Source organism: Propithecus coquereli, unplaced genomic scaffold, assembly GCF_000956105.1.
Source record: "Propithecus coquereli isolate 6110/MARCELLA unplaced genomic scaffold, Pcoq_1.0 Scaffold74, whole genome shotgun sequence".
In the NCBI taxonomy this organism is placed as follows: domain Eukaryota; kingdom Metazoa; phylum Chordata; class Mammalia; order Primates; family Indriidae; genus Propithecus; species Propithecus coquereli.
In genome coordinates, this window is record NW_012153507.1 from 1,794,322 (window position 1) to 1,809,746 (window position 15,425).

The window sequence follows — 15,425 nt, forward strand, 5'->3', positions numbered from 1 at the left end:
GCATCCTCATTGCATGCAGTAGCTAGAAAATAACGGGAGATGGTGTGACTCACGTAGGGTCACTTTATTCCCTGTTGTCAAAGAGATACAAAAGTGTTTTCTTCTATTGACCAAATTAATTTTCTCTTATTTTTCAGTTTGTTCTAACAATATAAGCTTAATATCTCACTGACCCTACCCAAAGTCCCTTTAACATCCAGTAGGACGTGCTATGTAAATATGCAGGCACTAACATCTTATTTAGAATAATCCTCTGAAGCAACCCCAGCCATGAATGACTAGATGGATGAGTATTGTCTTTTGGCTCAGAGACCATTATCAGACAATTGAAGAGCAATTTTAGGATGTTAGTCTATAATTGTACATGTGTTTGGCTCAAACACGAGACTAAGAATGGGTTTCATTTTCCTGTAGCATCGTTGGCATAGGTGATGTTGGTTGTCTTTTATTGTCTTGTAGGACATTTTTGCCATTTGAAAAGTTTTGTGTATAGTAGATATGGGAATGGTATAAAGATAGTTCAAAGGTAAAATTTATGTGAACAGTTTATTAAATATTTGCATTTATGTGTAAGATCTCATTCTAGGATTCTAAATAAATAGCACTTTGAAGCAGTCACCTTGTAAATTTGACATGTGTTCTTTGGCTGAGATTATTTTATTTTTACAAGAGATGTTAACTATTAAGTTGGATAATATCTCATCAAAGTTATTCCCAGGAAGAAAAAGACCATGAAATAATCCAATCTCTGCATGTGGGCCTGTGTATATGTGCACCTTCACCTGCACACACATATTCATGTATCTCTCCTGAGTACAGATTAAACCCATTGACTGCCACACTGGAAAAAAAAGTTTTTCCTTAGGGCCATGGTGTTTTATTATGAAAATATAATAAAAACTTCAAAAACAAAACAATCCTTTCTAATTTAATGAAAAATTTGTTATTTTTTATTGTTTTCTGTACATGAGTTATATGCAATTTGAAAAATAGTTCACACAGCTCCCAAGGTAAAGAGACGTGTGAGTTATATACGCTTCACGAGACCCCGGGCTCAAAACTAGCATGCGTTAAATAAAACTCACTTGGCAGTTAATGTGTTAAAGACAAAAAACGTCACTTTGTTTTTCTGGAAAGAGGTTTATAAAAACTATCTGTGCTATAAAAACATGTGACTTGGATACTAGACACAGTTATTAATTTTGGTTGCTTCTCCCACCTCTGGAAATTTTAGAGGATTCTATTTTAAAATATTTTTGGTAGATCCATAGGTGACATATACCCTATAAGTTAAAGAGACTGTCATACAACTTCAGCCATATATTCATGTTGCTTTTTTTTTGATTAGCTTTTCAAAGATCAACTCAAATTAGTAGCCAAATCTCACAGGTAGAAAGACTATCACAGGATACTGACCTCACCTCTTGTCCTATCTTGATTTTCTCTTCATCTGTATACAATTTACCTTTTAAAAATCCTGTTTTGTTGTAAGACTGAGCCAAAGGACAATTCAGGTCACTTTTAATTTGCGCTCCTAAATATCTGGAATTTACATGTGGCAGGCCGCAGAGGGGTTTTCATTGTGGTTCCCCCAGTTCTATATGTTTATTCCCCTCTATGGGAAAGAGACACCTTCAGCCTCAATGGATTTTTGCTTTTGGAGCTCTGCAGTATGTACTTTTAAAAACACGTATAAAAAGCACAAATCTTTTGCACAAATCTTATGTTAGAGGTGGAAGTAAGGGTACTTATCTATCTCCCAACTTCATAAAGTTTTAATGAACAATGAAAAAATATATGTTATTATCATATCTGCTAAACTGAGTATTCTTTTAGATATCAGTCATTTTTTTTTTCTGACAGAGTGTGAGCCTGGGTCCTCATCAGATTTGATTTCACTGAAATATATTTCTTACAGGGGAAAAATAGCCTATGCATCTTATGTAAGTCTGTAGTCAGCTATAATGGTTAATGTGCAACCTCCCTTGAAAAATCTGTTTTACAAGCAAAATGTTGACACAATTTTAATTATAGCACTCAAGTGAACAATGCTATAATTTTTAATATTCCTCCATGGTAACATTTTCATTGTTCTGGTAGAAGAAAATGCTCCAATCCTGTGTCCCTTGTTTCTGATGCTTCTGGATTTTATGGGGATGTTGTCTTTTTGAACTGAATGTTTCATTTGATCTTAAGAGAATATGACTATAAGATTTGGTGCATTTATTTATTAATATATGCTTTGCTTTCTGTGACAGTCATTATTCTGTCTTAATATATCATTATTTGGACCTTATCTGACTCATGTTAAAGGCATGCTTCCATGTAGTATTACATGGCAAATTTCAATAACTGTTCACTTGCATTAAGGAAACTTTCCACATTTTTAATATAAAGAAACTATGTACTATTAAAAGGTTAACATGCTAAAGTTTTGTGTCTATTAGAATTCAGGACATTATAAAATAACATAAAATTGTATACTTTAATATGTAGTGATCACTGAACTTCCCTTTGAGGACGTGGGTTAGAAGATAGAAAGCATGCAAAATACTCTATACTAATACTTAGAAAAATTCAGTCTGTGCATCATTATTCATTCTATTAAAACACATTTCCCTGACTTCCCACTCCTTGTTGCCAAGCTCTTTAACATGCGCTACTTTTTGGTGGAGGTTCAGGAAAGTCAGTTGTTGATGTGCTCCTGTGCCCTTCCTTTGTCCCCTTGAGAGTTTGCAGAAGTGTGGAATTTATGCTGCCTTCCGGGCACAGTGGGGAGACTGGTACCCTGGCGTATCTCAATGGGATAAGGCAGGCAAGAATACAGACACTTGTAACTTCACAGCATGGGCTCCTGCAAAAGGGAGGACTCAGTGTACACCTTTAGCAGAGCTGTCTACAACCAGATTTTAAATAGGAGAATAATTATAGCTGCCCTGGCCAAGGGGCAGAATAAGACTACGAGTGAAAATACCTGTCATTACTTGCTCAGCTCTGGCTGATGACTTCTGTGATAAGAACATGCTTTTCAGTAAAAAAGAGTATTTGTAGACCAAGCCTACAAAATAGTTATTACTTTAAGACAATGTCATAAGCACTTTATCTTTTGTTAGTGAGGCTTAAAAAGATTTGATTAATCATCTGATGAGAACCTGTTTTTGTTTTTTGTTTTGTTTTGTTTTTGATTTTAAGAGACTGGGTCTTACTAAGTTGCCCAGGCTGGGCTCAAGCAATTCTGCTGCCTCAGCCTCCTGAGTAGTGGGGTCTACAGGCATGTGCCACTGTGCCCGGCTAGAAACTGCTTTTTAAGAGCATGTGTGTGTGTGTATACACACATATATAACTATTTACAAGATATGAAGATAATTCTATGGAAGAGTGCATTGATGTGTATTCTGGGTTTGAGATTTCATAATTAGTGTTTATGGAAATTTGAAAATAAGATTTTTTATTATGTCGCCATTGCTTTGGGGTCACATTGTATAGTAGACACATATATGGATATGTATAAGCAGAGTTAGACTTCAGAACATCCACTTCTTTAAAAGGATCAGGAATTTTAGATTTCAAAATGGTGGCTTCAGCTGAGTGTGTTTGACATGAAGAGTTAAAGGAATTTGGTTCACAACTTGAGGACTTGATAATGTTAGGAATATAACATTTGTTTCTATAATTGATATATTTCTGAAATACATATAAGAAAATTACATATGGCAATTGAACTAGAACATGTGTAGAATTTAGGATTATATACTATTATGTTTATATATATCACATATTCTACTCTGTAGCATAGCACTCAGTGAGGCTATGCTGAGAAACCTAAAGGAGAGGGATTATCTTTTCTGTATATCTTTGTCAGGTTTATGTAACAAGGAACAACCTAGAATTAAAATACATATTCCCATAAAAAGTCAAACAATAATTGAAGACTCAAGACCTGTCCTTTCTTCTAAATATTTGTTCTTTAATTATAAACTCTTTTGGTACCATTAAATAAATGTTCTTTATTTCTGAAGTAAATTCATGAATGAGACTCATTGAAAAATATTGCCGACCTATCCTGAAGCAAAGCTTACTTATTTTAAAAACAGACTTTATTTTTCTAATAGAGAATACAGAAGTTATGTTTCAACTTGAGTGTATTTGCCTGGATTTTACCTTAAAATAATTATTTATGGAAGAATAATGAGAAGGTGATATAGTGGAGAAATACATTGTATAATTTAAAAACTGTGTTTCTAGTTTCAGTTTTGCTGCTAATTAGTTGCATGACTTGGGTTAAATCAGTTAACTTGTCTGGATTTGATTTCCATTTGTAAAATTGAGAAGTTTGAGCCAAATGGATTCTAACGTTTCTTCTTACCCAAATCTTTTATTATTTATTCAAAGGCTTAAAAGACTAAAATGCTCATTGCCTGCAGGAATCTCAAATAGAGGTGGCCAGCACCAGGCATGTGAGGGAGGGCAACAGGGGTTTATATATCTAAGTCCAATGCATTACATGCAGTAATATGGAGTTTGAAAGCCTGTAAAGGCCTTATAGGAAAGCCGTAAAGGTGAGATAATAAAATAGGAAACTGGAGCCTGTGACAGATAAATAAATATGTAAAGGAGATTAAAAGAATTGATATCATTTGCTCAAGAGAAATATGAAAAATAGCCTAACAACAATTGTAAAGAATTTTTTAGTTATGCAACAAATATTTATAGCCCACCGTGGGCCAGGCAACATTCTTATCAAAGATCTGAGAATGAGATGAGTTGAAGTTGGATTAAGCTGTAGCTAATGCTCCTTTTAGGAAGGAACAATTCTCCATTGTGGTCAGATGAATTGGATCAGGCAGGGTGCTTGGGAGATCTCCTGTTGTACTTGGAGGTGAAGGTCGACCATGTTTCAGATGGTTTAGGAAACCTCTCACCTAATGACACTGTTTTCTAAGCACTCTTTGTAGTGCCCTCTCAAACTGAATCTGTAATTTCTTTTCCACTGTTCTTTGCTTTGTCACCAAAAAGATGGAAGACAAGACTTTAGGCTGGGCACGGTGGCTCATGCCTATAATCCTAACACTCTGGGAGACTGAGGCAGTAGGATTGCTTGAGGTCAGGAGTTTGAGAGCAGCCTGAGCAAGAGCAAGACCACATCTCTACAAAAAATAGAAAAATTAATGGGGCATGGTGGCATGTTCCTGTAGTCCCAGCCACTTGGGAGGCTGAGGCAGGAGGATAGCTTGAACCCAGGAATTTGAGGTTGCTGTGAACTATGATGACGCCACTGCTCTCTAGCCAGGGTGACAGAGTGAGACCCTGTCTCAAAAAAAAAAAAAAAAGGCTACGTACTCCATTTTCTTCCCCATTAAATGCTAGAATTTGGGATGATGGGGATATAGATATAACAGAATAAATAAGATAGAATAGGATTTCAGCCTCCTTTGAATTATGCTTTCTCAGTGTAGTGTCATTATTTTAAAGGCCACCAGCTCCCAGAATAACCTTTTTCAAGCCTCAGCATCAAAATACACTACAAAGCTGTCATCTTTGGGTTCCATGATGTCTCAGTGATGAATCAGCCTTCTGCTTACTACAGTCACTAAACCCCTTAAATGGGCTCCAGGATGCCCCTCACCACCTTGCCCCTAATTTAGCATGACAGTAAATAGTGCTCTGGTGAGGTTCACAGCATGGAAATGATTTTGAAGCAGCCCATTGTTTTAAATTTTCTCTGCTATTTCTTTCGTTATTTGAATAAACAGGAGTTATCCATGGTTTCAGTAGTTTTTCTCCTTTACATTTTTATGAAGGTAAAAACAGCACAGTAACACTTTTACATTTATTTATTTATTGTTGCAAAAGCAAAAGTACAGAGTGTTTATATGACTTTATGTTACCAAAATCAGCCATTGATTTATAAGCCCTATAGAACCAGGGTCTCAAAATACGCTATCTTACCCACAATAGTAAGCTAATTAGGCATTCTATATCTTAATGATTGCATTATGTAGACTTTATTGATTTATACCTTCTTAAATTTGAAACAACAGGCTTAATTTACACTAATAAGGCAGCAATTTACCCTAGTGGATGGAACAGTTAGTGCAGCTTCTTGAAGTACCTAAATTCAGATAGCATGGTCTGAGAATACTGTTTCACAAATGGAAATCTCTCTAAAACCTTCCTATTCAAAGTGTGGTCCACGGGCATATGCATCACCTAGGTCCTTTGTTTATTAAAAGGATTTGTTCTGTAAAATTTGGATTCAGTCAAAAGGCCACACTCAAGGATCCAGAAGGCCATGTGTGTCCCCAAGGCCACGGATTCCCACCTCTGATAGGAGCTTGTTAGAAATGCACTCCGCATGCTCCCCTTTCCCGCCTGCTGAGTCAGAGCCTGCATTTTGACCAGAAACCCCAGGTAACTCATGCACATGTAAAGTTTGAAGGTGATAGCAGGGTGGTTCCTTGTAAATTACATTCACTTTTGATCTGGAGTAAAGATAAACCCAACAAGTATGTAGGATTTAGGTAGTCTGAAAATAACAATAAATGATAAAAGTGTAAAAATTATATGAAATTTGTGAGGAAGTTGGAAATATTGGAAGGAAATGAAGTAAAAATTATCCCAGAAAATGCAAACTAACATATATGCACAAAATATGCTGTAATACATAGTATTTGAAGAAATTGAACATAAAGCATCATGGTACCTATGACGTGGGGTGACAGTAGAGAGAAAGCCGGAAGTTAATCAGTAATGGATCACAGTGGTCACTGTTCCATTGCCAGTTTGATTGGTTAGAGATTTCCTTTAAAGTAGAGCATAGTTGAGGCTTGTGTACCTCTCATGCAGTTAGTGACACTGTTTGCTAGAAAGATAAAGATATACCAGAGAGTGTTTGGAGATGGGCTAGAAGATTGATTATGGCATAGGAAGAACTGATTTATGAGGACAGAGAAAAATAATTAAATGGGCAGCACTATGCTATAAAACCAAGCTATGGAGACGTGGATATTTATCTAATGTTTCTCCAGTGCTGTTTCCCGTACTATCTATCTGAAAGGTGCAGAACTATAGGGATATAAGGATGCCAAGAAATTGGTTACAGAGCAAAGCAATATCAGCCAGAATTACTTGATTAAATTAAGAGCAATATCAAAGATTATGCTTCAGAAAATTTTACTTGGTGCATAAGAAATGACCTTGAGCAGGATGATTTTATCCCTGAGAACTTTTGAAAGCACTGTGGGCAAAGAATGGAACATCATTTATCAAGTTGTTGAATTATCTCCCCCAAAATAATTAGAACCCCATCTCTTGAAACTTCTCAAATAAGGGTAGAGAAAATCTAGGATGCTACTTGCGAGAGCTCTCTCCACTTCTGGTAGAGACTGGGTAGTTGATGAATGACATTTTTCTTTTGCAATATCTTTGATTATTGCTGATATTACCACACATGAATACTTTCCCCCCCTCAGGTTGGTATGTTTCTTATTTAAATAGAAAATGCAACCTTCTAGAAAAACATCTAGAGTGGGCCACTTCACAGTGTCTGCCTCCTTGAAACCTAGTGACATTCTCTTTTCATTTCTCTTCACGCTATGATTCATTAGGAGATAAAATTCACAATGTGTCAGATGTGGATTCACTTCCTTTATTCATTTCATTCAGAAAGCTAAAAAGACAAGCCCAAAGTGCACCTGGCCTTTTTGGAGCCATTTGTCAAATGGCTGCAGAAATTCTGAAATCATGTAATGCCTCAGAGAGTTTAGTGATTTTTTTTTAGCAGGATGGACCCAGCTTGTGTTTGCCAAGGAGCAATGGTCTGAGGACATCACATTTCCTTCTCCCTCCCACAGTAGACTTCCTTTCCCCCAGTGATACGCTTCATCTCAACAGGGAAGCCCCGAACCCCAATTCCATGGGTCAGAAAGCAAATAAAACAATTTAATATTCTAATTCATTGCTTTTTTCCCTTGCTAATTCCTTCAGAGACACATTTATATTGTCTAGGAGACCTAGTTTAATATAGGTGCTGATAAGAATAATTCATATCAAATATATTGATTGGAGGTTAGATATACTTCTTTATGCTGAAGTGTGGGAAGGTTTGTTCAACTGAAATATTAAGCCACATTAATTAAATTACTTCAGGTGTCCCATAAGTGAATTGAGTTTTTTTGATGGTATTTTAAAAATATTATTTAATTTTATTACTTATGACTTAATGTACCTACTTTAGTTTTTAAGAAATTCTCTTTGCCTGTAGCCAAAAGTTTTTCCGTTTTTCCTTCTTGAAAGATATCTGGAAGGGGAAATAAAAAGGTTAGGATTATATTCTGCTTTTGCATCCATAATAGAAAGATAATCCACTCTGTATCCTGTTTTTGTGAACATGACTCTAACAAATTGCCAGAATCTTACATGTGCAAGGAACAATGGTCTTCAAGGTGAAAACTAATTGAGAAATAAAAAATAAAATTTATAGGTTGCAAGATTCCTTTTTCTTCTCTTGTTTCCAGACTGTTGTACCTACCAAGAGGCGGAGGGGAGTCTTTTTTCTTTCTAAATCATTCTACTAGTGTCGTATTGATTTTCTCTCAAGTACACCCTGTAGTCTCAGATGATCACATATTTTCTTACCTTACTCATACTGATACAGCACCTTGACTCATGGGTTGACGTATTTTACTTGAGCTGTGAAGACACTGCCCATGTTGACATTTCCTGGTGGTGGGATGTACCAAGGCCTCTTATGCACAAAACTTAAGGGAACAGGCTGTTTCACAACAGTATTTTCCTTCTTTGAAAAGCAATTATTGTTCATCCCAAATGGTATGTTAAGCCCCAGTCTGTGTTGCTTTGCATCGTTCCTAACCCCTCCAGCAATGTCTTGAGTTCTTTTGTGTCTTTGCTGATAGAGAAAAAAACGTTCCTCACCTGGGTAATGAAATATTCCAGTTACACTGTTTATAAGAAAAATTATATTAGTACGTGTCTGAGAGAATACAGTTGACCTGCCTATGTGCCATTGTGTTTGCTGTTTCTTACCTTTGTATCTTCTCTCATCTCGCTTCCGTCTGTTTTAGCTAGCCGTGAGGTGGCTGGAGCACAACTGCCATTACCAGTACATGGATGAGCTCCTGCAGTACATCCGCTTTGGCCTAATGGATGTGGATACCCTCCATACAGTTGCCCTGTCCCACCCCCTCGTCCAAGCAAGTGAGACTGCAACAGCCCTGGTCAATGAGGCCCTGGAATACCACCAGAGCATCTATGCACAGCCCGTCTGGCAGACTTGCAGGACCAAACCACGGTTCCAGTCAGACACTCTGTATATCATTGGTGGGAAAAAGCGTGAGGTCTGTAAAGTGAAGGAACTTCGGTACTTCAATCCTGTTGATCAGGAGAATGCTCTCATAGCTGCCATTGCCAACTGGAGTGAGCTGGCGCCCATGCCTGTGGGAAGGAGCCACCATTGCGTGGCAGTCATGGGGGACTTCCTGTTTGTAGCAGGGGGGGAAGTTGAGCACGCCAGTGGCCGGACGTGTGCCGTGAGGACTGCATGTCGCTATGACCCCCGCAGTAATTCCTGGGCAGAGATAGCACCCATGAAAAACTGCCGGGAGCATTTTGTGCTAGGTGCCATGGATGAATACCTCTATGCGGTTGGGGGCAGAAATGAACTGCGCCAGGTCCTGCCTACAGTTGAGCGATATTGCCCCAAGAAGAACAAATGGACTTTTGTTCAGTCCTTTGACAGATCCCTTTCATGTCATGCTGGATATGTGGCTGATGGTCTTCTTTGGATATCAGGTAGAACATGCCTCATATGTTGGATTTATCAAAAAACACTTTCCTTATGGTATAAATTTAAAAGTGAGGCTTTGGTAGTGTGGCCATGTGTAATTGAAAGATTGAGCCAGGCATGGTGTTTTAGCTAATTAACATTCATTTATTGAGCACCTACTCTAGGGAACAATGTAATTGGAAAGAATGGGGCTTTCTGTGACTTTCTGAGTGAGTAGTGGAGTACAAATTCAAGAAGGAAATTATGGTTCATCACACCTGTTTTTCTACCAAACCTTCTAGTGTCAGCTCTTGATTATTCGTGGATTGTATTGCACAACTTGTGGTTTATCTAGGTCCTTTGCTTTTTATTTCACCCTTGGCTGCCTGGCGAGGAGCTGTCTCATCAAAGGTAAGGCAGAAAAAGTTAAAGCCCAGTAAATCCATTTTGCTAGGTATAGCAATGGTATATATCCAGGTAATAGCTATGCTGTGCATTGAGGGAAGGGATTTAAGTTACTAAAACAAAGTTTTGTATTATCTGTGCATAGTCGTTACTCATGCCATCCTAATTCTTCATTCCTGTTTACTTTCCCGCTTTTGCTGATTATTTGGGGGTACCGTTTGAGCTCTATTATTAACTTTTTGTCTTTTTTAAAAAATGTCATTGATTATAGAAAAAGAATGGCTAGGAAAATGAACCCCATGTACCCCGAGCCCAGATTTAACAGTTATCCACTCCTTGCCGATCTTGTTTCATCTACACCTGCATACCCCCACTCATCCATCTTGGCTGCCTTTTTGCTTGTACAGAAGGAGTATTTGAAGGATATGTTATCACCATCACATTATCAACCTGTGAGGAGAAAGGTCTGAAGTGTTCCCCTTTGAAAGGGTTTCCTATGGGGGAAGAAAGTTGTACCTTCTCTTGGTTGGAGGATACTCATTTTGTAACCCAAATGGAACTTGTTGGATTTCTGTGTCATCAAGGCCAAAGAGGAATAGAAAGGCCAAATAACTTAAATATTAAGGATAACTTTGATGTTTCTTAACTTAGAAGAAATAAATCACGTTTAAGTATACCTTCGAAGGCTTCTCAGCTTTCCTCAATAATCATCTCTAGTTTTTTAATACCTACTCTGACAAAATTCTCCCTTGCATTTAAACTAAATTCATCTGGACTCTGCCTGTTTTTTTTTTTGTGTCCTGTCCTCAATAACCAGGGAGATAGTCACAGTCTCAGCTTCTCTGGGTGACATCTTAATTATTGTCGATTTGCTGATTTTAAGTGATGAAACCTAGCTCACGTCAGGGTTTAAGTGCTCAATAAATTAATGAATGAAGTTAAGACTAGGACTAACGAAGGCAGAGGACAAATGAGGTGGACCCAACAGTTATTGGTTCTGTATTCCAAATAAATATTAGGAATATGTGTGTATGTTAGTATATGTAGATATATTTGAATTAAGACCTCATTTATCTAGTGACTGTTCCTTTTTCTTAAAAAATATATTTCAACAGTTAAGAAAATAACCGCCTGTTAGCTTTGCTGTGGTACTTTAAAGTAGGCAGCAAATAACTCTCTGCTAATAGAAGGAACAGATCTGTACTTGCCTTGGATAACAAAATAATGATGGATTTATGAAATGAATGCAATTTATGTCGTCTCCCAATTTACATTCCTTCCATTGATTCATTTAGTTTCATATATTGTTAATGTATATATTCCTAAATTTTGCATTATTTTCTAAATTTTGTATGAATTTCTCATAAATATTTTAATAAGTATTTCTTATGGCTTTAGCTTTAAAACTAACTTGTAAAAAAATGTTGCACTTTCCCTTACATAATCTAAAAGATATGACTACTTAATACCTTCTTCAGCGAGGCCTTAAGAAAGCACAGAAGCTCATCTGAGACTGGCTAGATCTGTCATCCTGGAATCAAGCTGACTTCCCTTTCAATATGGGTCTATATGTTTCCTTTTCCATTTTATTAAGTCTATCAACTTATTACAGATCTTATTGCTGTCTCACTTTGTTTTTCTCCTACTGTGAAAGGAAATACATTTTCTTTGTTCTCCTTTTGTACTAATGTATGCTGCCTGTGTTAACCAGACTTAATGAAAACAATCACAATTTTCTCAGGTTTGTTTCTCCCTACTGTGTACTTGAGATGAGAAACTCACTTTCCTGTGTACAGTACAATATCTTTAATTGGAAAGAAGAGGAAATCGCCAGTGACATTTCTAATACTATCAGTCGTCTGCCTCTTTCCTCAGGCCCAGCTTATAATAAATCAATTGTGAATCTAACCATGAATAGGGAGGGGTGACTAGGTTTGCTAATGGGCCCCTTAACAAAAAGACAGGTATATTTCACCCTGCCTATCACTGATTTAGAAGCGTTAACTTGATTTATTGGAGCAGATGAAAATGTTTGAGGCTATTCCTCATCCTTTACCAAATAATCAAGTATTTCTGATTTAATTGATGGGGGATTGGGCATTGGCATCTTTCTGGTATTTTGCAAGCTTTGCCTGGGGTGGAGGTAGTATGGATTATAGAGTGTGGATTTAGGGGCTTAGTTCTGTTCCATAGAACACAAAATGAATGTTTCTTTAGAGACTCAACATTTCCGACATCTCCTTTTTCCCGTCTGTTTCATGATCAGGACATCTTGAAACCTGTCCATAGTTTTTAAAGTGTGACAAGCAGGGAGAAATTAAGAAAATCAGGCTGTATGTATGTACCCACTAGCATTTAATTTAAAATGTCGGAAACAGTCAAATTGTATAGGTTCCTGTAGCATTTGACGTTGTGACCCAGTTCACAAATGTTCCATACCATTTTGATTTGAAATTCACAGTACCAAAGTAAAATAAGCATTAAATATCCTACAGCCATGTTTTAAAATATGTGCTCTCTGTTGTAAGGTATAATTTGTGAGCTACCAAGAAGATACTTTTTTACTGAGGGAAAATTAACCCTGAACTTGTTTTGAAGAGCAACTTATTTTTCCATTTTTATCAAATGGCAGCAAGATAATGAGAGGCTAATCACAAAATCAGTGTTTTTAAAACTATAAAAATAAGGCAAATGTTATTGCATTTACTCAAAAGCAATATTTAGTGCTTTCTTGATTCTCTTGGGAAAGCTACATTCTTACAAAATATAATCTTGGGTCACAGATAAATAAAATTAATTCAGCAAACACACTTCCTGCCCTCTAGGAGCTGACAATCAAAGAGTTTTTCAGATATTTCATTAATGAAAGAACATTTGTTAAAGCTTCTTTAACTCCCTAGAAGCTATGTGTATTTTCATCTTGATTAAATGTATATGAAGCCTGCATTGCCCCATTTTAAATAACTTTAATTTATTCAAACCTTTGGTTTTTCTAGTAGTCATTACAATTAAAACAATGTAAAATTTCATTAATATTTTAAAAATATCATTGGTTTATCTTACCATGTCTGTGCAGATATTATTTTTCTTACATCTAAAAAATTATATACAAAATATTGGGAACTAACAGCAGGCATGGCAGAGGCTTGGGTTGTGTTGCGCTTAGATCACAGGCTATGGTCTCTCTCTCTCTCTCTCTCTCTCTCACACACACACACACACACACACACACACACGAAACTTGCTCCACCTCTTACTAATCACAAGACGCTGAACAAAGTTCCAAATCTCTCTAAGTCCTATTCCTGGCTAGTGCTGGAGCAATGGCACAGAGCATAGTATAGGGGATAGACTTTTAAACAGGTAATTAGAATACAGCATGTGATGACAGAAGTCTTTTCGAGGTACAAAAGAGTGCAAAGCAGGGAGTAACTGTTGCAGGGGGCATGGAAGGTAGCACCTCCAGCCTAACTTGGCCTCAGGTCCTCCTTGAAGTTTAAATAGCACCTTTGTTCATGAGTATTAAACTAAGACAGTCTTTATCCCAACTTCTTCCTCATTTCCCAATCACACCTGATCCTGAGCCCTTGTGGGGAAGATAGTTAGCAGAAGGGCTTGGTATGGGTATATACCTAGCTCATCAGCACAGTGGCACTCGCAGCCCTCTCTATACTCTGTCCCCACTCCCTCTTCCCTCTCCTTCACTGGCTCTGACTTCCTCACTTTCCTCAAAACCTCCTCCTCTCAAACTCAAAGAGAAGACCTTGCCTTGAGTTTCGTAGAGTACATATAAGTGAGATAACATGAGGAGGAGGTAGAGAGAGTAAGGATACATACAGATGGGCACCCAAGATTGTGTGGAAAGAGGACAAGAGCAAAAGGTCGAGAAACACCAGCAAGGAGGGTGCAGGGTGAGGGGAACTGAGGAAGGAGCCTGGGAATGTGGGATGGGCAAAGTCAGAGGAGGAGGAGTGTGACTGAAACCAGTACCAAAAAAGAAGGGTACAGTAAGTGAGAGCTGTCCAGTACCACAGGGACATCAAAGTCTATAGTATTTCCACTTCATGTTTCAGTCAGGAAAACTTTAGTGCAAGTAGTTTCAGGGGAGTGGAAGAAGGTGGAAACCAGAATATAGTAGTTTAAGGTGTGATTGGGAAGTGAGGAAGAAGTTGGGATAAAGGCTGTCTTAGTTTAATACTCATGAACAAAGGTGCTATTTAAACTTTCCTAGAAGAGGAAATTCAATGTCAAAGGAAGGATTTTTTTGTTTAAAGATACAAGTACATTAAGCAAATTTGTAGATAAGGGAAAAAAGAGATTAAAATTGAAGGTGTAGGGAAAAGGGGCATCCATTTGGTTGGTAAATTCTGAGAGCATCTCCCAGATGCCAGGAATGGTGATAAGTTCCAATGATACAATATTGACAACAAACACAGAATCCCGCGAACAGGCAGGAGGGAGTTGGGGAAGGGGTCAGGTCTTGAACCCAAGACGAAAGGGATCCCTCAAGCTCCAAGCCTTGAGGGGAGGAGATAATAATGGGTGTGGACCTAGGTAATCTCACAGGTGAGGGGCAGGAACCAAGAACTTTCCTTGTTGATGGATTCAAGTGAGAAACAGAGTGGTCTGTTGAGATTGTGCCACTTTGGGACTAGGTAGAGGGCCTGTGGAGAGTGACCTTGGAAAAGTCTCTGAGAGAAAACAGAGAGGGAACTGACAGGTTAAAATTAGATGTTCAGAGCCCACACTAAGATTGGAAACCACAAAATTATAGTGGCCCCATTTGTAAGTTTCTGTCCCATTTTTTGGTGGTGCTCAGAAGAGAATTGGAGAAGATAGATCCTTGAATTCACTCATGTTGGAAGGTTTTTTGGCTGCAGGTAGCCCAGAGGACCCTACTGGAAGGAGAGGGAAAAGAATGTGTGTTGTGGGAGCAAATAAAAAAGAGAATGCCTATTTGTTGCCCCTGGAGGCAGCCATCATGTGAGGAAGCCACCTGACTAGGTTTGGAGCTAGATAACTTGACACATTCACTTAAAAGTTTATAGTGAACTGGAAAGTCCATGAAGAATTAAATCTTTTTTTTGGGGGGGGGGACAGATTCTTACTGTGTTGCCCAGGCTAGAGTGCCGTGGCATCATCCTAGCTCACAGCAACCTCAAACTTCTGGGCTCAAATGATCCTCCTGCCTCAGCCTCCCGAGTACCTTGGACTACAGGCATGTGCCACCATGCCC

The 15,425-nt window shown here is 37.9% G+C and overlaps 1 protein-coding gene across 5 annotated transcripts in view; it reads left to right on the plus strand.

Moving 5' to 3' along the window:
* The window catches only part of KLHL32 (kelch-like family member 32), a 214,394-nt gene that overhangs the window by 179,267 nt on the left and 19,702 nt on the right, over positions 1-15,425 (plus strand). For 4 of the 5 annotated variants that reach the window (XM_012661853.1, XM_012661855.1, XM_012661852.1 and 1 more), the window contains one exon: positions 9,084-9,810. The exons of the other annotated variant lie outside the window; for it this stretch is intronic. In XM_012661853.1, coding sequence (XP_012517307.1) covers positions 9,084-9,810 — 727 coding nt within the window. The remainder of the gene's footprint in view (positions 1-9,083; positions 9,811-15,425) is intronic. 5 annotated transcript variants of the gene reach the window in all.